This window comes from Cervus canadensis, chromosome 5 (assembly GCF_019320065.1).
Source record: "Cervus canadensis isolate Bull #8, Minnesota chromosome 5, ASM1932006v1, whole genome shotgun sequence".
Lineage (NCBI taxonomy): Eukaryota > Metazoa > Chordata > Mammalia > Artiodactyla > Cervidae > Cervus > Cervus canadensis.
The window spans coordinates 100,142,347-100,162,192 of NC_057390.1; the positions used below are offsets into that span (position 1 = coordinate 100,142,347).

General features: G+C 61.2%; 1 protein-coding gene across 1 annotated transcript in view; it reads left to right on the top strand.

The window, feature by feature from the left end:
* The first annotated feature begins 10,805 nt into the window (after positions 1-10,805).
* LOC122442539 (collagen alpha-1(V) chain) overlaps positions 10,806-19,846 on the top strand; it is a 156,435-nt gene continuing 147,394 nt past the window's right edge. The window contains exon 1 of the mRNA XM_043470391.1: positions 10,806-11,308. Coding sequence (XP_043326326.1) covers positions 11,191-11,308 — 118 coding nt within the window. The 5' untranslated portion in view covers positions 10,806-11,190. The remainder of the gene's footprint in view (positions 11,309-19,846) is intronic.

Genomic DNA, 19,846 nt, shown 5'->3' on the forward strand with positions numbered 1-19,846 from the left:
GAGCCTAACTTGCCTGGTTTATTTTCTAGCAGAGACCTCACGTTGCCAACAAAGGTCCGTGTGGTCAAAGCTATGGTTTTTCCAGTGTTCATGTATAGATGTGAGAGTTGGATTGTAAAGAAGGCCAAGTGCCAAAGAATGGATGCTTTTGAACTGTGGTGTTGGAGAAGACTCTTGAGAGTCCCTTGGACTGCAAGGAGATCCAACCAGTTCATCCTAAAGGAGCTCAGTCCTGGGTGTTCATTGGAAGGACTGATGCTGAAGCTGAAACTCCAATACTTTGGCCACCTGATGAAAAGCTGACTTGTTGGAAAAGACCCTGATGCTGGGAAAGATTGAAGGCAGGAGGAGAAGGGGGCAGGAGAGGATGAGATGGTTGGATGGCATCACCGACTCAAGGAACATGAGTTTGAGCAAGCTCCTGGAGATAGAGGGGGACAGGGCAGCCTGGCGTGCACGGACTGAACAGCGACAGAACAGCTGCTGTAAAAAGCACCAGCGACCAGGGGGAGGTCGGGAGCTCCCGGTTCCGGAGGCCGAGTCTGAACCGAGGTGTCACAGGGCCGCACTCTCCCTGGGGAGGGGCCCTCCTGCCTCCTGCAGCTGCGGGCAGCTCCGGGCATCCCCGGGGTTGTGGCTGCGTCGGCCCGGTCTCTGCCTCTGTGGTCACGTGGCCTCTCCTTCTCCCGTGTGCCCTCCGGGTGTCTCTTACGAGGACGTTCATCAATGGAGTAAGGCCCTCTTCCAGCCCCGCCTCTCAGAGCCCAGCCTGGGGTGGCAGCCTCCCCCCACCCTGTACCAGACCCACCCCTTTGGCCCAGCGAGGGGACAAGTTCCACCGGGCCAGGTCAGCTGAGGGGCCTGGACTCGAGCCAGACCTGCCTCCTGGTCTGCCCCCTCCTCTCCAGGCCCGCCCCAGGTGCCCCGTGCTCCGGGCCTGCCCGTCCAGGCCTCAGCAGGCCGGTGCCTCAGAGTCCGGAGGTTGTCATGGCAAACGACCACAAGCCACGTGGCTAAACCACAGAGACGGACTCTCCCCCGGCTCTGGAGGCCAGAAGGGCAGGGTCGAGGGGCCTGCAGGCCGAGCTGCTTCCGGAGGCTCCGAGGGAGGGACCTCTGTCCAGATGTTCCCTGGCCGGAGGCTGCGTCACTCCAGCCCCGCCTTGTCTTCCTATCGCGTCTCCTCTGCGCATCTGTTTCCAATCTTCCGCTGTCTTCCTCTTCTAAGGACACTTGATGGACTTCAGGGCTCAACCGAGAGATCTCCTTATCTCAGGGGCCTTAACTGGAGAGCATCTGCACAGACTCTTTTCCCAAATAAGGTCACAGCCCAGGTTCTGGGCATCAGAGTGTGGGCGTGCCTTTGGGGGCCGCTGCCAGCATCACACAGCCAGACACACCCGGGCTCCCAAAGTCAGCTCTGCACCCCCCTCCCTTCACGGCCCTGAGGGTCCATGTGGGTCTGTGGGCATGATATCTGCTGGGGGCCAGCAGGGAGCAGGCACACTCCTGGGGTGGACGGTAGATCTTGGATCCTCCACTCGGGGACTCCTCAGCCCTGGGGTCCATTTCTAAACGCTCTGAGTCTGAAAGCTCACCTGCGAATTGGGGGTGCTCAGCGTGATTGAGTGACGGTTAAAGAAGGGGACACAGCAGCTGGGTCAGTTCTCGTCAACATCGTCTAAAGCACCACCCCCCCACCGGAACCCCAAGTCACTTGCAGCCTCCCAGCCAATTCAGAGACTTGAGCTCCAAGATTTGGAGGAGCAAATGAATTCGGTGTCTGCACTGAACTCCACTTTGGGACACTCACTCTAAATTCTATATTCCCTTCTGTTTCCTCTTATGGAAGAAAATCTTATCTGGGAGCTATTTCCATTAAAAATATTGATTTCAAGGTAAAAATGAAAACGAAACTAGGACCTACTGGAAAAAACAATACTGACGAGACAGTACTGGGCATCCCTGGGCAACGTGCCCCCCACACAGGGCTCCACCCGCGTCTGTCTGCTCTCCCACTGCCTTGCCCCCGCCGAGGCTCCAGCCAGAGGGGACCTTGCTCTCGGGACATGAAAAACACAGCGGGTTCTCCGCCATTGCTCCACAGACCCCGACCCCGGGCTCTGTGCTGACCCCGGAGCCTTCGCAGCCTCCCAGGCATGGAGGCCTATTCTCTGTGTCCAGGCCTGCAGAGAGTAGAGTGGGGGCCCTGGGTGTAGGACCTTAGTTGCAAAAGACTTTGCAGGTGTCAGGCAGTTGAGAATCTCGAGAGGAGGAGGCCATCTGGACTATCCAGGGAGGATCCTTACGAGAGAGGGAAGTGGTGGGAGCTTCAAGAGCAGATGCACGGGAGGAGCCAAGTCAAGAGGGCAGCAAAACCTGGAGTGAGGAGGCCGCCAGCGAAGGAGCGCTGTCAGCTTGAGCTGCCGGCAGAGGCTGGGAACTGACCCCGAGGGCCTCCAGACAGAGGGCAGCGCTGCTGACCTGGGCTTCAGAAACACAGGCACTCCCGATGCCTCGGTCACCCGGGTGGTGGGCATTATTACAGCACCCCTGGGGTACAACTGCAGGGACCAGGCTGAGGCCGGGGACCCCAGGACATTAGCAGGGAGGTTTCCAGGAATGGGTGGGCGGTGTGTGCCCTGCCTGGACTCTGTCCCACCCAGGTCAGCGTCACTGGCCTGAGAGCTGAAGAAAAATGACCCGAAGGGTTTTGCCCTAAATCAGCATCCAGTTTGGAGAAGACCCTGATGCTGGCAAAGATGGAAGGCAAAGGATGAAGGGGGCGGCGGAGGATGAGATGGTTGGATGGCGTCACCGACTCGATGGACATGAGTCTGAGCAAGCTCTGGGAGATAGTGAAGGATAGGGAGGCCTGGCAGGAAGTCCATGGGGTCCCAAAGAGTCGGACACGACTTAGCGACTGAACAACAGCCACATCTAAGTTTACTTTTCAGGAAGACCTGGTGCCCACAAGCATAAAAATAGACCTCCCAACCCGAAGCCAGTGCTCACATGGGGCCCACCTTCTCCTTCCAATGCTGCAAATTCTTCTTTGTTTACTTTTAAGGGATTAATTAATGCATTTATTCACATGGCTAAGGCACATTCCCTATAATTAGAGACAGACTTTTGTTTTCACCTTATGAATTCTTGTGTGACTTTCTTTTTAAAACTGAAATATAGTTGATTTTTTTTTTCAGTTAAAAAAAAGAAGCCACACAAGAACTCATGAAGGTGATTTACCTGCTCGTCTATTGTTTAAGCGGCAGAGGCACGGGCCCCGGGTGCTGCTGTCCTCGGGGCCGCGTGGAGAGGGGCTCGGAGCACTCAGGCTCCAGTCCCCTTGCCCCCCATCCTCGTGGCGTGCACCTGTGGCAGAGGCGGAGGAGGGGCCCCTATGGACATGTCCCATGGCCGGGAAGTTTCAAAGAGCAGGCAGCCCTGCTCCTGGGGAGGAGAGGGCATTTGCCTCTGGTCGCTGAGCGCTGGAGGGCACCGTGCAGGGAGCCCTGTGGGGCGGATACCAGGGAGGCAGAAGGCACGGGCCTGCGGTCCCCTCTCGGGGCGTGGCGCCCTCACCTGTGAAATGGGGCAGTGATCCGTGACTCCTCACCGTACACAGCAGATGAAGAGCCAGAGGCCAGGTGAACGGGGACTTGCAGGTGGCCGTGGAGGGGGGCATGAGAAGGGGGTGTTCGCGTGGAGAACGGAATGTGGCCCAACCCTTGGGTTGAGGACCCCTGCGGTGGGGACCTTCACTCTCCCATAGGTGGACGGGCAGGTGCTGGGGTGTCGGGGGCCCCTTCGGGGTGATGGGCCCTGCACACACCTTCTGCAGCCGGCAGAGTCCACGATGAGGGCCCCTGATGGGTGGATCGGCTTCCTGGCTGGGCCCTGGGCTCCTGGCAAGTCTGGGTGAGCCCCAGCCCCTGCCTCCCCTCCCCACCCCCCTCCCCCTTCCCACCTCCCTCCCCCTTCCAGCTTGATTTGGTTCTTGCCCCTCTGAGCAGTTCTCCACCCTGCAGTCAGGGATCTTTCCAGAAGACTCTGATGTAGCCTTCTCCTCCTAAAACCCCTACCTGGCCCTTTCTCCTTGGGAGAGCCCAGACTCCCTGCGGGACCCTGGCCCCTGCACGCTCTGCCCCAGCCCCGCCCCGGCAGTGCGCCCCACGGGCTTCCTCTGGGCCCGAGCTCCTGCCTTCCCTCCGCTGGCGGGACCTTCCAGGGAGGGCATCGTGGAGAGGCGGCACCAGGCCCTGAGCGGCTTCTCCGGGACCCTGGGGTCTGAACTTCCGGGTCACCTCCTTAGGGAGCCCCCACCCCGGATGTGGGAGTCCTCAGACGCTGGCCCCCAGTCACCTCTGGCCAACACCTCCGCTCACAGGCCGGGGCCTTATCCCCTCTGAGACTCTGACCCTGAAGGTGGGCACGTGCTCTGTGCCCGGAACAGACCCTGCCTCACCCCCAGAGGCAATCACACAGCCGTCTGTGAAGCGGCCTCTCTGACCCATTTTCCAGATGGGAAGCTGGGGTCCGAGGCAGCGCTGCATGTCCAGGGCACTTGGCCCCGGGCTCCAGGGACACCTCTGCCTTCACCTCCCGGGGAGGGGTCCCGTTCGGGCCGGCGGGGACAGAAGTATGAGATCCCAGGTTCAGCAGACACCACCCCGGGCAGATGCCCTTTGCGCCTGAGCAATGGTGCCCTGGCCTCACTTACACAGGAAGCTCGTTACAAGTCAACAGGGATTTTTCCAACTGACGTTCTTCTGCGCTGCGAACTCAGCCTCTGCCTATAAAACATCTTCAGGAGGGTAACCTGTCCACCCAGTCTGAGGCCGAGAGGGGTGGACCCACATCCCATTGTCTGAATAAATGCAAGCTTGCCCTCAGTGTCCAAAGCCCAGGCTGTCTGTCACGGGCTGTTTTGCCTGAAATCCCATTATTTCGTCAAGTTCACTTGGCCCTGGATAGGAACACAGTGGGCACAACATGGAAACAGCCATGCGGCGTGAAGCAGGGGCGGGCCACGCAGAACTAGGGGCTGCCAGGCCTGCCTCACCCACCCATGCCAGCCAGTCCAGGGTGCGTCTGCTGCCGGCACTCCGGGCATCAGGCTGCTGGTCCCTGTCCCTGCCCCCGATGTGGGGCGGCTCCCTGACCGTCGAGAACCCTGCATCCTGGCTCTGGGTCGACGCTCTGCAGCCACGAAGAGCTCCAGCCTCGGGCAGACCGGCGTGCTGGGTCTGAACCATGCCCGCGGTTGAGTCCTGGCTGGTCTGCGGGTGCAGGACTGTGAGTCGTGGTTGGGCGCTCTGGGAGGGAACAGCCCCTTCCCGCTGCTGGATTCCAAGCTGGCTGGTGGGAGAGGCCTTCACTTCTTGGAGGTGTGGAAGTTCTGGCATAGAGCAGGGGGCTTCACGGGGAAACCAATGGAGAAAGTCTGTGGGATTCTAGGAGGATCCCGCAGCCCTGGAGAGCAGGGTGACCGCCAGGACGGGAGCCCTGGCTCCTGGTTTCCTGTCTGCCTTTTTCCCTACCCACTCGGGCTCACCCAGAAAACCCCGTGGAGCACAGGCTAGGGCCTGGACCGGCCCGGGATGCTGGGGCCAGGCCCCCTGGGGGGAGATGCGGACAGAAGCACGTTTGGAGGCCCGGCTCCCCCCACGGTGCTAGCTGCACCCGCCGCGCCCACCCTTGTCACAGGGACCTCGGGGCACCTCCCTGCACCCTGGGCTTCTCCTCGGGAAGAGTGAGGTGTGTGAGTGGCAGGGGGTGGGGGGGAGAGGAGACAGGAGGGGAGAGGAGACTGGAGGGAGCCTCTGCGGGGCGGGCAGCTGCGTCTTAGGTCGCTGCGGTTGTCCAGTCTCCCCCTTAGCTCCTGTCCGCCCCCCGCTCCCTGGCCCGGTGTGGACGCCATCACAGCCAAGGGGCTCAGCTCCACGTGCCCGAAGGAGCGAGGCTGTCTGTCAGCCGGTTGGAGCAGCAGGCACGGCAAGCTGCCACTCAGGTTCCTCCCGCTGGACAGGGTCCTGCCCACCCCTCGCCCCCACCCCCCCACCGGCCTCAGAATGCCCCTACTGTTCTGCAGAACAGACAGCCCCCACCCAGGCGTCCTCAAAGGCCCACAGACCTTGATTGCCGAGGTGTCCTGGGTGTCTGATGCCACCCCCCTCCAGGTTCACACACTGAACCTTGACCCCCAGAACTTCCGGATGTGACTGTGTTTGGTAAAACGGCCTTTAAAGAAGAGACAAAGTCACCTTCATTTTCGGGTGAACTCACCTAATGTGAGTTGTCCTTCTAGGAAGAGTTCAGGACATGGCCTACAAGGAGGACAGATGTGGGGGGAAGAAGGCCGTCATCCAGCTCAGGAGCCGCCTCCGGGGAACCAGCCCTGCCCACACCCTGAGCTGGACGTCCAGCCTCCAGGGTTGTTGTTGTTTAGTCACTAAGTCGTGTCTCATCTTTGCGACCCTATGGACTTCAGTTCTGCAGGCTTCCCTGTCCTTCACTATCTCCTGGAGCTTGTTCAAACTCATGTCCATCGAGTCGGTGATGCCATCCAACCATCTCATCCTCTGTCGTCCCCTGCTCCTGCCTTCAATCGTTCCCAGCACCAAGGTCTTTTTCCAGTGAGTCGGCTCTTCGCATCAGGCGGCCAAAGTATTGGAGCTTCAGCTTCAGCATCAGTCCATCCAACGAATATTCAGAGTTGGTCTCCTTTAGGATGGACTGGTTTGATCTCCTTGCTGTCCAAGAGACTCTCAAGAGTCTTCTCCAACACCACAGTTCAAAAGCATCAATTCTTCGGTGCTCAGCCTTCTTTACGGTCCAACTCTCACATTTGTACATCTCACAACTCACAGCCTCTAGGGTGAGAGCACATTCCTGGGGTTCAAGCTGCCCGATCTCGGGTACTTTGTTGTACCCGAGCAAACCCGTACCCTGGGAAGCCTGCCATCCCGGGAGCAGCCCTTGGCCACTGGCCTGCCTGGGTTCCCTTCCACCTCCTCCACCGGGTCAAAGAGAAGGTGGGGAAGGACACCCGTCGACCTCGGCCTTGAAGTGGTGGGTTTCCCTTGGAAACTGTGAAGGGCTGCCCTGAGAGTGAGAGCCACCCCGCCTGAGTCTTGCTGGTATTGGAGGGACAGCCTGCAGCCTGGGTGGGCAAGGGGGCACCCCTGGCCTGCAGAGGCTCCAGCCTGCAGGGGGCGTGGGCAGGGCCCAGGGCTGGAAGGTCGGCCGGCCAGGGCTCAGCTCAGGCAGAGGTGGGGCTCCTGGGGCCAGCGGGATGGACAGCCTCCGTCCTCCCAGAGGGCGGGCTCACACGCTCCCCAGGTGGGAGCTCTGGGCTCCAGTCTGGCTGGGCCACCCCAGCTGCCGGTCCTAGAGCGGGTGGTCTCAGGGCCCCCAGCCTCCACGTCCTCCCGGCCCAATGGGAGGGGTTTTACTCGATTGGGCCGGTGGTGCGGTGAACGGGTGAAGCCCTGAAGGTTCTAGCAGAAGGCTCAGAGGGGTTGGAGGGAGACCACCTGGCTGCAGGATGCAGGAGAGGGCAGGGAGGGTGGGAGGGGGCCCCGGAGCCCCCCAAGGACCCCACGGAGCTCCTCAGGCCTTCCTGGCCCAGCTTCTCATCCACGGGGCTCCCCGGAGGCCGGCGTCCTCACCCCCGCTTCCCAGGGAGGAGCGCTGAGGGCCGGAGGTCAGCACTCACCGCCCGAGGTCCGGGGCTGGCGATCCCTGCCGCTGGGCCGCAGCCGAGCCCGGGACTTAGGGACTGGCCTGGTCCCGGGCACCAACTGCAGGAGGCAGCTGGGGCCACAGGTGCCCGAGGCAGGTCTGCAGCAGCCTCTCTGGGCAGCTGGAGGGAGCCTCAGGGCCGCCCCACGGCTGTGGGTGAATGCGGGGGCAGCGCCAGCCCCTCAGCCTGCAAAGCGGGAGCTCCCCGGGTCCCTCCTGGGTCCCTCCTGGGAGGCAAGCTGATCATCTGTTCTTCCACCTCCTCCAAAGGGCCATGAGCTCCTGCCTGGGAGAGGAGGAGGGGAAGAAGGTAGCCGCTTGTTCTGGGGGGCTTCCCCAGGAAGGGCGGGCTTTCCCAGCCCCACGAGGACCCGGGAGCCTGGGTGGCCCCGTCGGGTGGCAGGGGAATGGGAGAGCCCACAAGCCCGCCGCTGGACACTGAGACCGTGATTCGCCACTTAAAAAAATCGGGAAGGAGACCTTACAGCAGAAGCGAAGGGTGGGCGGCGGATCCCAGGTGCAAAGCTGCGGCACGCCTACGCTCCGCCAGGCACCCTGGGAGACACAAGGCCAGGGGTGGCCAGGGGCGCTCAGACCCTGGATGCTGGTGAGTCCCTGCCACGGTGGAACGCCGGCAGTGGAAGCCAGCTCACAGGGAGGGAGCGAGTGGGACCCTGGAGGCAATCACAGGAGAGGAGGGGGGCTCACAGGTGAGCAGGCGCTGCCTGAGCTGTCGGAGTTGGAGCCCCTGTGTGGCGTTTCAGGCCCAGGGGAGGCGACGAGGGTGAGGCAGGGCTGGGGACGAGTGTCTCAGTCACTACAGGCGTCCTGAAACCCAGAGGGAATAAACAGTTTCCAAAGGACTCTTCATTTTAATCAGTTGTGGGAGGGTCGCGGGATACTGCTGGGGTCAACCATGAGGCATTGTTGCAAGGATCTGGGCAAGGTGATCCTCATTTTTTCCTGCCCGAAGGCAAATCTGGGTTCAAATTTGGGCTTGGCCGCGGATGGATGGGCTGGTACTTTGGCTAAAAGTCCCTCAGCCTCTCTGATCCTCACCTCCCTTATCTGCAGGGGGAGAACTGACTGTGCTCTTTACTGCTGTGTGTGACCTGGCACAAGAGTGGCTTTGACGTGGCCAACACACAGGTCTGGCTGGTGCTCCTGCTGTCCCTGCTGGGCTCCCAGTTGTGGCCAGGCCTCACGGCCACCCTCCCACAGGGGGTGGGACAGGGTGGGCGGGCAGGGCGGGGTGCTCAGTTTAGGGGTTGTTCTCTGAGTTTCTGAGTGGGCTAGCAACTACCCCCCCACCCAAGTCCGGGCACTGGTGAGCCCACCGTTGTCCCAAGCTTTCTCATTCCTGTGCGGTCAGCTCTCTGGGGGACACGGTGTCCCTTGACTATCAGCTCTTGAGGGGCCAGATGCCCACCCTGAGTTCCAGGTGTCAGGGGGCTGGCGAGCAGCACAGAGGCACCTGCGACTCATGGAAGAGCTCTCTGCATCGCTGGGGGAAGTGGAGCCGAGTCAGCACTGTCTTCTGCAGCCAGACCACTGGCCTACGGTAGCACCACGTCTTCAGGAGAAGCCGGCCTTCCCCTAGTGGTGTGGGGGGCATTCCAGGGGCCAGGTGGGGCTGGGGGCTCAGAGAGTGTCCAGTGGAATTCCTCTCAGGAAGGTTCACCAAGGACCAGCTCCAGCTGACCGGCACACGAATTGCAGACCCACACACCTGTGCACACAACGCACACCCACCCAGACCGCAGATGTGATTTACACGGGTTGTAAAACAGCAAGAAACAACTATCCACACCAGAGAGACCACTGTGCGCTTCATCCTTTACCTGGGCAGATGTGGGCCACCGGGGTAGCCCCAGGGACCTACCGCCCGGCTCGAGAGGCAGCACGCGGCCATGCCAGCAAACCCAACCTCTCCCCTCCTCCCCTCCCTCCCTGCTTACAGAACGGTGGAACTGAAGGGTGTTTGGGGGAATTTCACATTCAGTCTGGAGGCCGGGGCACAGGGGTCCCAGCACTGCTTCAGCGTCACTGGCTGAACTGTCTGTTCAAAACAGAGGGCATGGCTTGGGTTCTGAAAAGCCCCCGACTCACCTTCCCTCCACTTTAAAAGCCAGCACAGTCGCTCTTCTAGGAAGGGGTTTAGGGAGGCTTCAGCAGGCTTTTGAGGGGGAGCTGGGTGCATATTTCTGGGCTGGGGGAACCAAATGGAAGGGGCTGCTGCCCACCACCGGCTCCAGGGAGATCTCTAGGAGGCTTAAAGCAGTGGAGGAAGAGAGGCAGTGCCCGACGTGGTCCGGGGCAACCGGGTCCCCAGCCCTCATCCTCTGCGGCTGTCCCCTCCCTAACGCGTCTCCTTGGCTTCCCTTTTTGCGGCAGAGGGGTCTCCACGCAGGAGGAAGGAGGCGGGAGGGGTGCTGGCGAACTCCGCCTGATTAATATGCCAGATGTGTGACCTCCAAGCTCCTCCCGGGGACCTCTCCGGAGTCCAGACCTCAGCGTGGGCACCGATGCCTAGTCTGCCGAGCGGGAAGGTGGAGAGCAGGTCGTGGGTTGGGGTGGACGCGCCTGCTACAGTCTTGGGCGCCCCGATCTGGCTGGATTGGAAGTCCAGTCTCCACCCAGAAGAAGAGCTCTCAACTCCAAGTACGTGAAAAAGTTAGGCGGGGTGAGCTGCAACTTTTTTTTAACTCCAAATGCTCGAACTCGGGGCGCCTCCACACTGGTTCTGGGGCTCGGCCAGGTGTGGGCACCTGGGGCGGGAAAAGTGGGCGTTCAGGATCTGCCCGGGTGGCTCCGTCCGCGCGCGCACGCCGGCAGAGCCGGGGCGCCGTGCCCGCTCGGTCCCGCCCGCCCCGGGCCAGCCCCTTCCTCGCCGCCACTCTCCCGCTGGCCCCACCTCCCCGCCCGCGGCGCCCAGTGGGAAGCGGGGGCCGGCCCGGTCGAGCCCAGCGGCCGCTCTGATTTGCTGCAGGCGCCGGGGAGCCCCGGCCTCCGCGGGTGCCTTCCAGGAGCGAGGGCGGGAGGGGAAGGGGGAAAAGTGCTCGGCGCCCGAGGCGAGGTCGCACTCCTCCAGAGTCCCCGCGGCCGGCGCCGGACCTCACTCGAGCGCAGCGCCCAGGGGAGCGAGTCGCGGGGCGGCGGCGACGAGGAGGAGGCCAGAAGGAACCGGAGGGGGCGAGGAGGCCGGGGCCAGTGAGCCGAGCGGGGTCCCGGCGCCCCGCGGACCGAGGTCGAGCCCTCCCGGCCGTGGGCGAGCGCGCCAGCCGACCCTCCCGGGGGGCCACGGCCACAAAGAGAACGGGCCGGCGGCTGCTCCCATGACTCCCTAAGGTCGTGCCGGCCCCGCTGAGTCCGCTGCCCGGGCCGTGCCCCGCGCCCCGTGCGTCCCCGCGCACCCGCCCCGCGCCCCGCACCGCGCGCCCCTCCGGCATGGACGTCCACACCCGCTGGAAAGCGCGCAGCCCGCTCCGCCCGGGCGCCTCGCTGCTGTCCCCGCCGCTGCTGCTGCTGCTGCTGCCGCTGTGGGCGCCGCCTCCGAGCCGCGCAGGTAAGGGCGCGGGGCGCCGGGGCCGGCACGGCTGTCAACCCCGGGCGCCCGGCCTCTTCTGCTCCTGCACGACTTTCCCGGCTTGGCTGTGGAATGCGCGGCCCGAGACTCCGAATGCCATTAGTTGGGGGCCCCGGAGAGGGAGACGCGCCGGCACAGTCCTCCCCCGCGCCAAATGGGCCGACCGCCGGGGCGTCGGGGGACCCGAGGATGGGGTTCCGTGTAGGATGCGCCGGAGGGGCTGTCCACCAAGCAGGCAGACTTTTGTCCCGAAACTTTACCTTCCCTGTCCCAGGCGCGCAGCACAACTTCCTTTCCTGAAACCCGGGAAGGGTCGCCCCCTAGAGTTACAGCGGGTCAGTTCTGGCCGGGCCTCCTGGGATGAGGGGCCGCGAGGGTGGAGGGCAGGGGAAGGGAATCCCAGAAGCGGAGCCCCCCGCCCTTCTCCTGGGAAGCAGTTTTTTTAGGGTTTACCGCCCAGAGACGGATTCTAGGCTCAAGGTGGGGAGATGTTGCCGGGTCTGGGCTGCCTGGGGTTTACATGATGCACAGACGGGACTTCTGCCAGAGGTCTGCCCTTAGAAGGAGCCGTCTCCTGCCGGCGGCATCCAGCCAGCCAGCACCCACAGGGCGCCTGCTTAGATGCCTGCCGCCCCCACACTTCCCTGATGTCGGTGGTGTTCCAAGCATCACTTCTGCGGTTGCCTATCCCGTAGAGTAGGTCTTTCAACGTCTTCGTCCTCAGAGCTCATGGCCCTCAAAGTCTCCCAGTAGCTGACGGGAGATGGACTCAGAACAGGCTCAGCTTGAGTGCAGGCAGAGGGAGGGGACAGTGGCCCAGGAGACAGCTGGGCCAGCCAGGGGTCCCCCCCACCCCAAGAAAGCACCACTTTAGTTCCCTGATTCTGCTCTGCTTTGTAATTTGAAGACATACAGGAAGAATCACTTCCACCTTCACTTACCAATCAAGATATTCTGTCCCTTTTTGCTGGCACGTGAGTGCTTGGTGGGCCAGACAGGGTGAGCAGGAGTCAGGGTGTCCAGCTGGTCAGGGGCTGGGGAAGGCATGGGGACTTGGCCTGGCTCTGGGGGTCTGGGGTCTCAGCCCTGGACTGCCACCCGCATTCCCTGGATCCTGGGCTCAGCTCACAGGCTTTGGGTTTCTCCCGGGGTCACTGGGGGTGGGGGACAGCAGCGGCCTCCAGGGAGGTGGTGTGGAGCAGGCCGAGGGATGTGGTCAGGGCACCTGTGTTGAGCATCCGACAGGGACAAAACCACATAACCCTGCCCTTGCTCCTCTGCTGGGCTTTCCCCCAGGAGGTCAGGTGGGAGTCCTTCAGGGGAGTCCACACCCCCACACGCCGGGGCTGGGGAGCAGGCAGAGCATGCCTTCGTCTGGGTTTGGAGTGGACTGTTAGCCGTCTCTGCCCCCCGCCTCCGCTTTCCCGTCCTGACTGAGGCGGGCACGGGGTCAGCGCCTGGGCCGTGGCTGTGGACTTAGACATTTGGCTCCTGCCGAAGAGATGTTGGGAGCCTGCGAAGAAGCCACCTCCCTGGTTGGGTTTCACAGACCTCCCCTCCCAGGGTGGGACCCTTTCTGAAGGCATCCTCAGTCCGCGGGGGCCGGCTGTCCACCGAAGTCCAGGGCGGGGGTGGGGGCAGCGCATCTCCTCTCCATTCTGAGATTCACCAGATGTTTTCTGAGTTCTCTCTGAACATGGCTCTTTTTCCGACCTTCTTCTTGGCCAAGTGTGTGAAGGCATGAAAAGTCAGATTGCATTTGGGGCCGTTTAACATTGTAACGGGCAAAGGAGAGTAAGTGAAATGAAACATGACCCCAATATTTGGAAATTGAGGTCATCTCCTCCACACACCATTGGTTGACGCCGGTCACGTGGTCGCTTTTGGCAATAATTTGGTCGGAAGAGTTGTCCAAGTTTTGTGGGACTTGACAGTCACCAAATGGTTAAATTTCCTCTGACTCAATCCAGTTGGCTGGAAAGACAGCCTTTTCCATCTTCTCCTCCCCTCCCCCCTCCTCCCCTTAAAAGAACAGTCAGTGGGAGGGGTTCAGAAGCCAAGCTGGTTCCCCAAGCCTCTCTCTCCTCTGGTCCAGCTTTCTGTGGCCAGAGGGCTTGGAGCTGGGGTCACCGCCTCCCGCACTGGCCGCGGGCAGCAGTCCCCTCCCTGGGCTGGAAGCACAAAGGCCCTTCTCCCCAGTGCTGCTCCGGGGCTGTTCCTGGGGTGCCGGCCAGAGCCTGCCCCACGACCCCACCCTTCAGATATTTCTGGACTCTCACCACAGCCACGCCCTTCGCTGAGCACTGCCCGCCTGCCCGCCCTGCCTTCTGGCTGTCTGGCCCTGTCTCCCATCCCTGCCTCCACCCTGGGTCACAGATGGGGTCGGGTGGCGCAAAGGGGTGTGGGGAACAGACCGCCCCCACGGCCTCCCGCCCCTCACTTAGTAACAGTGCGCCCCGAGGGTCGAGGATGAGTCAGGCACCCAAGGCCCCCTTGCGGCACCCTCACTGGAGCCCCGGGTTTGCCACGAGGAGCAGGGTGGGGTCCCCAGCCACGGGGAGGCCCCACGCACGGTGACGTTCGGGATGAAGTCGCTGGCCTTGCCTGGTGAACTCCTAGGTCTGTGCCCACATCATCGTCTTGGACTCTCACCCTGGCCTCTGGGGTGTGGTGGGGCTGTGTTCTGAGAGGCCCAGGGGCGGGGGGCTGAGACTGCAGACTCTGGGTCTGTCTGCTGTCTGTGCCTGGGAGCTGAGCGGGCTTCTCCCTGGGGAGGCCTGGGGCTCACCGGGGCCGAGGGAGGGGTCCCATTTGGCCAGCCAAGTGTTTCACTCTCTCCCTCCTCCCTCTTCTGTCTCTTCCTGCCCCCTCCCCGCTTTTTACCCCAGGGCCGTCGAAGGGCACCGAAGCCTCCACTCCCCTTTCACCAGGCCCATCACTCACCCGGGTGAGCTACTGACTCCGGGAGCCCTTGCCTTGGCTGGGCCTGGCTTTGGGGAAGGCAGAAGTGATGGAGAGCGCACAGGCTGGGGGGAGGCCCACCTGTGGACACTGGTCATTGCACTGTTTGTTCTCTTGGCCAAGCATTGTTGAAAACAGGGTGGAGGGTTGGCCCCTTGGGGAGCTCCAGTGCAGCTTCCTGGAGGAGGTGATGCTAACTCGACTGTTCCTTTCTTCTTCCCCTTCCTTTTGTTGCCAAGGGCCTCCTTAGCAGGTGCCCACCTTCCCCTCTGGCTGCTGCCTCATCCATCCTCCTTGCTGGCAGGACCTTCCCAGCCCCACCGCTTCGCTCTTCTCCCGGGGCTGCTCCCCTTGGCTGGAAAGCCCCTCATTAAGTCGGTTGGCGGGGCGCCCCCAGGGCTGCCCGCCCCAGGATGCTGTACCAGCAGCAGTGGCTGCTGTGAGAAGAGGGAGGTCTCGGGAGGGACCGGAGGGCAGCGGGGCCGTCCTTAACCCTCTCTGGGCCCCGCGCCGAGACCACCTGAGGGATGCCGCCTGCCCTGGCCTGGGGGTCCTGCCGCGTTGGGCCCTGGTGGGAGGACAGCGCTTGGCGGTCAGGTCACTGAACCCAGGGCTGCGGGGAGGGCTTGTCTGCCTCTAAGGGGTTGTCTGAGCCAGGGACAGTCCCCGTGCCTCAGCTTTCTCCTCTGGGAAACGGGGGGACACGGCTTCCTTGCTCTGAGAGTAGTTGTGTAGACGGATCGGGGTGATCCCTGAAGACAGTGAGTGGAGTGTGGGGGCACCTTTGGTAATGAGTGGAGGGTCTTACGTGGCTGCTATTTGGGGTGGTGATTTTGTGGAAGGAAGATGCACAGTGTTGCCACAGGCCTCTCTAGCTTTAAGTATCCAGCGGGAGGCTCTGGGCCCAGTGAGACCCCGGGGGGGGCTCTGCCATCCGCAAGTGGCTCGGCCTGGCCCCTCCTGCACCCTCTTCAGCCCCCCATGTGCTCCGGGGTCCGTCTCCCACGTCTGTCACCTCCTGGGATGGCAGTAAAGGTTGCCCTAGGCCATGTATGTGGAAGGGCTCTACAAGCCCAGCAGAGAGGGGTGCACACGTGTGTGCGTTTGTGTGTGTTGTGCATGCATGTGTATGCATGTGGTGTGTTTGGATGCGTGTGTCTGTGTGTGTGAGACGAGTGTTGGTGGGCGTATACACGTACGCAGGTGTGCGTGCCCGCAGGCCCCTATGTTTTCACGGTCTGCCCAGGCGGGCCTGCTGTGTCTGAGGCGCCCTCAGCCAGGCCACGTCTCTCCTCCCCGCGCCCCATCCCTGCCGGGGAGACGGGAGGCGACCGGGCAGCCACGAGGCTGTGGGTCCGGCCCAGGACAAGCCGGTCCAGCTGGGTCTGATAATCTGAGGAGTCTTTTTTTTTGCTCACAGGAGGGCGATGTTAGATTATAGCTTCTGCTTTTCCCTCTGTTCATTTCTCCCCTGTAATCGAGTCATCTGGCCAGCACTTGGCCAAATATGCCTTGAGCTTTCTGGCCTGGCTCCTGGGGATACTGAGGTCCTGCAGGCAGAGCCTGTGTCAGCCCTTCTTGTGGGCAGAGCTGCCCCGCCACACCCATGGCCTGGAGGCCCCGTGTGGGTGATGCCTTGGGGTGGGCGGCCTGCAGCTGGGTCAGGATCCTGCCCACCCCCACCAGGTTCCCATCTGTAGGAAAGGGTGATGACTGTGGCTCCTGCGGGATTTTTTTTCAATAAGGTTTTATTTATTTTTGGCTGTGCTGGCCTTCACTGCTGCTCGGGCTGTCTCTAGTTGCAGAGAGCGGGGGCTGATCTCTAGTTGCGACGCATAGGCTTCTCTGCGGTGGCGTCTCTTGTGCGCCGCGGGCTCTTGGACTTGGGCCTCAGGAGTTGCGGCTCCAGGGCGCTAGAGCATGGGATCAGCAGTTGTGGTGCGTGGGCTCAGCTGCTCCGGGGCCTGTGGGATCCTCGCAGGCCAGGGATCGAACTTGTGTTCTTTACCACTGAGCCCCAAGGGAAGCCGCTCCGGCAGGACTTTTAACGGGGCTCAGTGCGTGATGTGTCCGCAGCACAGTTGTCACCGTTCTGTCCGCTCTGGGCCCCGGGTGGCAGGGGGCAGTGGGTCTGGGGCGAGTTCCTGGCTCTGCTCAGTGGCTGGCCTTGTGAGTCACTCCCTCCGTCTTGTGAATGAGAAGCGGTTCTCATTCAGAGAGCCCCCCTTCCCCCATGAGTTCATGGCTCCGTCTGCAAATCATTCGGTCTGGTCTGAGCCTCGAACCTTGGCCTGGAGGTGGCGGAGGTCGTGGGCGGTCCATGTCCAGCACACCGCTCCTCAAGCCACCCCCACTTTACCAGCGGGGATTGGGGCCCAGTGGAGGGAATGGACCTGCCCACGTCCCGGTTCAAGGACTCTGGCTCCTGAGACGTGACCATGGATGACAGCTGATCGTGTGCCAGGGCATCTGGGGGAGTGGGGTGGGGCCTTGCTAACCTAGACGCTGTTTCTGCATCCACACGGCCTGGGCAGCTGGAGCAAAGTTGATGGAAGGAGTGGATGGATGCATGCTCCACTGGGTGTGTGGGGCTTCGTGGTGGGGTGATGGAGGGTCGCTCTGTGTTATACCTGTTGCACTCTCTGAGCCGTCATCCCATCCGCTTTGACTCACTCTGCAGTTTTTCTGGCAGCTTCCCAACCTACACCGTAACCCACAGTCGGAGTACATGTCTCCAACTCTTCAGTGACTCAGACCTAAGAAATGGAACCACAATCTGACCCACTTTTGTCCATGTTTCATTACACAGAGCCCCAGGGGCCGATTTCTTGTGACGTCTCTGTACGTGAAATGGGGGGGAGGTGGTGGTGGTGGATTCTTTTATTTTCTGTTTCCTAGGCCTGTGTTCTTTCAGGGGAAATTCAGTCTTCTGTCCTGTTCTTTCCTGCCAGCACCTTGGCAACAGGGATTTTTATTAGCCTCTCTATTTTTTAAAAAATAAATGTACGAAATGACATCAAAATGTGTGTATGTAGCTGGAGTGATTTAACTGTAAAAACTCTTGCATTGATTGGAAAAATCGCTTCCCGCCTTCCGCTGAGATTAAAAGCACCGGTCTTCCCCTCTGCCGGCGGGGTAACCAGAGGGTGGGGCGAGGCCCTTTCTGTGACGGTGCAGAGGGCCGCAAGAGAGGCTGGTCCTGCGTGGAGACCTCGGGAGGGACGGTGGCTCTGCCTGAAGCCTTTGCAGACCTCAGATGCGCGTCAGACCAGTGCCGGGCGCCAGGAGCAGGTGCACAGGTGAGTGGTAGATGAACATCTCAGCGCTGCAGGAGCTTCCGGTGCAGTGAGGGAATCAGACCTGTGAACAGGCCCAAGTGTCCAGTGAAGTGCAAAGTGGGAGGTGCATCCACCAGCCGGTAAAGTGATGCCACCAGCCAATCAGAGGGAGGCACCCATCAGCCCCCTGGGCCACTGGCCAATCAGAGGGCGGTAGCTGACAGCCCCTGGGCCACTGGCCAATCAGAGGGAGGTACCTGACAGCCCTGTGGGGCTCTGGCCAATCAGAGGGCGGTAGCTGCCAGCCCCTGGGCCACTGGCCAATCAGAGGGAGGTACCTGACAGCCCTGTGGGGCTCTGGCCAATCAGAGGGCAGTAGCTGCCAGCCCCTGGGCCACTGGCCAATTAGAGGGCGGTACCTGGCCCTGTGGGGCTCTGGCCAATCAGAGGGAGGCACCCGCCAGCCCCTGGGCCACTGGCCAATCAGAGGGCGGTAGCTGACAGCCCCTGGGCCACTGGCCAATCAGAGGGCGGTACCTGACAGCCCTGTGGGGCTCTGGCCAATCAGAGGAAGGCACCCGTGGGGCTCTGGCCAATCAGAGGCAAGCTTGCTTTGCCAGGGCCTATGGCTTTTGGAGTCCCATCCTCCTATGAGTTTGAATGGAGGTGTCCCTCGGAAGGGCTTCCTTCTTTGGCTCAGTGGTGAGGAACCTGCCTGCAACACAGGAGCCGTAGGAAACATGCGTCAGTCCCTGGGTCGGGAAGATTCTCTGCAGGAGGGCGTGGCAGCCCACTCTAGTGTTCTTGCCTGGAGAATCCATGGACAGAGGAGCCTGGTGGGCTGCAGTTCGTGGGGTTGCAAGAGTCGGACATGACTGAAGCGGCTTAGCACGCACACCCGTTAGTGGCAGGGTCCTTGTGCTTCAGAAAGAGGCCGATGGCCTTCAACCGTGAGCAGCTTCCACCTCGGGCTCAGTTCTTCCTTCTTCCTCTTTGGCGCATAAAACTGGGGGCGCATGTAGTCTCGCCTTGCTCCTCGTCAAGGTCGTCTTCTTTGGGAGGGTAGGAGAAGCTGTGCACCCGTGGGACGGGGGCCCTGGCCCATGGCGGGCAGCTAGGGGACCCTGTTGTGTGGCAGGTGAGGGGAAAGCTGGCTGGGAGCTGGGGCCTGAGCCCTGCCCAAGGGGAGAGCGCAGCGGAGGAGGAAGATGGGCCTCCTCCAGCCCGGGCCCTCAGGTTCAGTCTGCAGGGGCCCTGTTTGGGAGGTGTCGTTCTCCTGTCTGCTGGGGTGAGGTCCCTGGGACCTGCCTTCACTGTTTCTCCTCTTCTTTTGCCCTTTTTCTTTGGGGAGAATCTGAAATTCTGGTGGGCAGTTCTAGCTTCCTTCTTGAAGACTGTGCTGTGTCCTCCTAGGATGAGGGTGGAGGAGACGGTCTCCGTGTCAGGGTTCTGTGTAGACCTTGCTCTTCTAGGAGAAGAGGGTTGCACATCCCAGTTGGTTGTGAGCGGAGGAGGAGGAAGGGGTGCTGTACCTTCTCCACCTTTTGGACCAGAAAATGTTCAGGTCAAGAAGTTGGGGTGAGGAGCTTGTTCTTGGATGGAAGTGCAGGGAACAGGGCTTATAAATGTCATTCTTTTCCAGGGTATTATTACTAATGTTATTTCAGTTCAGTTCAGTTCAGTCGCTCAGTGGTGTCCGACTCTTTGAGACCCCATGAATAGCAGCATGCCAGGCCTCCCTGTCCATCACCAACTCCCAGAGTTTACTCAAACTCATGTCCATCGAGTCGGTGATGCCATCCAGCCATCATCCTCTGTTGTCCCCTTCTCCTCCTGCCCCCAATCCCTCCCAGCATCAGGGTCTTTTCCAATGAGTCAACTTTTCACATGAGGTGGCCAAAGTACTGGAGTTTCAGCTTCAGCATCAGTTCTTCCAATGAACACCCAGGACTTATCTCCTTCAGGATGGACTGGTTGGATCTCCTTGCAGTCCAAGGGACTCTCAAGAGTCTTCTCCAACACCACAGTTCAAAAGCATCAATTTTTCAGCGCTCAGCTTTCTTTACAGTCCAACTCTCACATCCATACATGACCACTGGAAAAACCATAGCCTTGACCAGATGGACCTTTGTTGGCAAAGTAATGTCTCTGCTTTTTAATATGCTATCTAGGTTGGTCATAACTTTCCTTCCAAGGTGTAAGCGTCTTTTAATTTTATGGCTGCAATCACCATCTGCAGTGATTCTGGAGCCCCCAAAAATAAAGTCTGACACTGTTT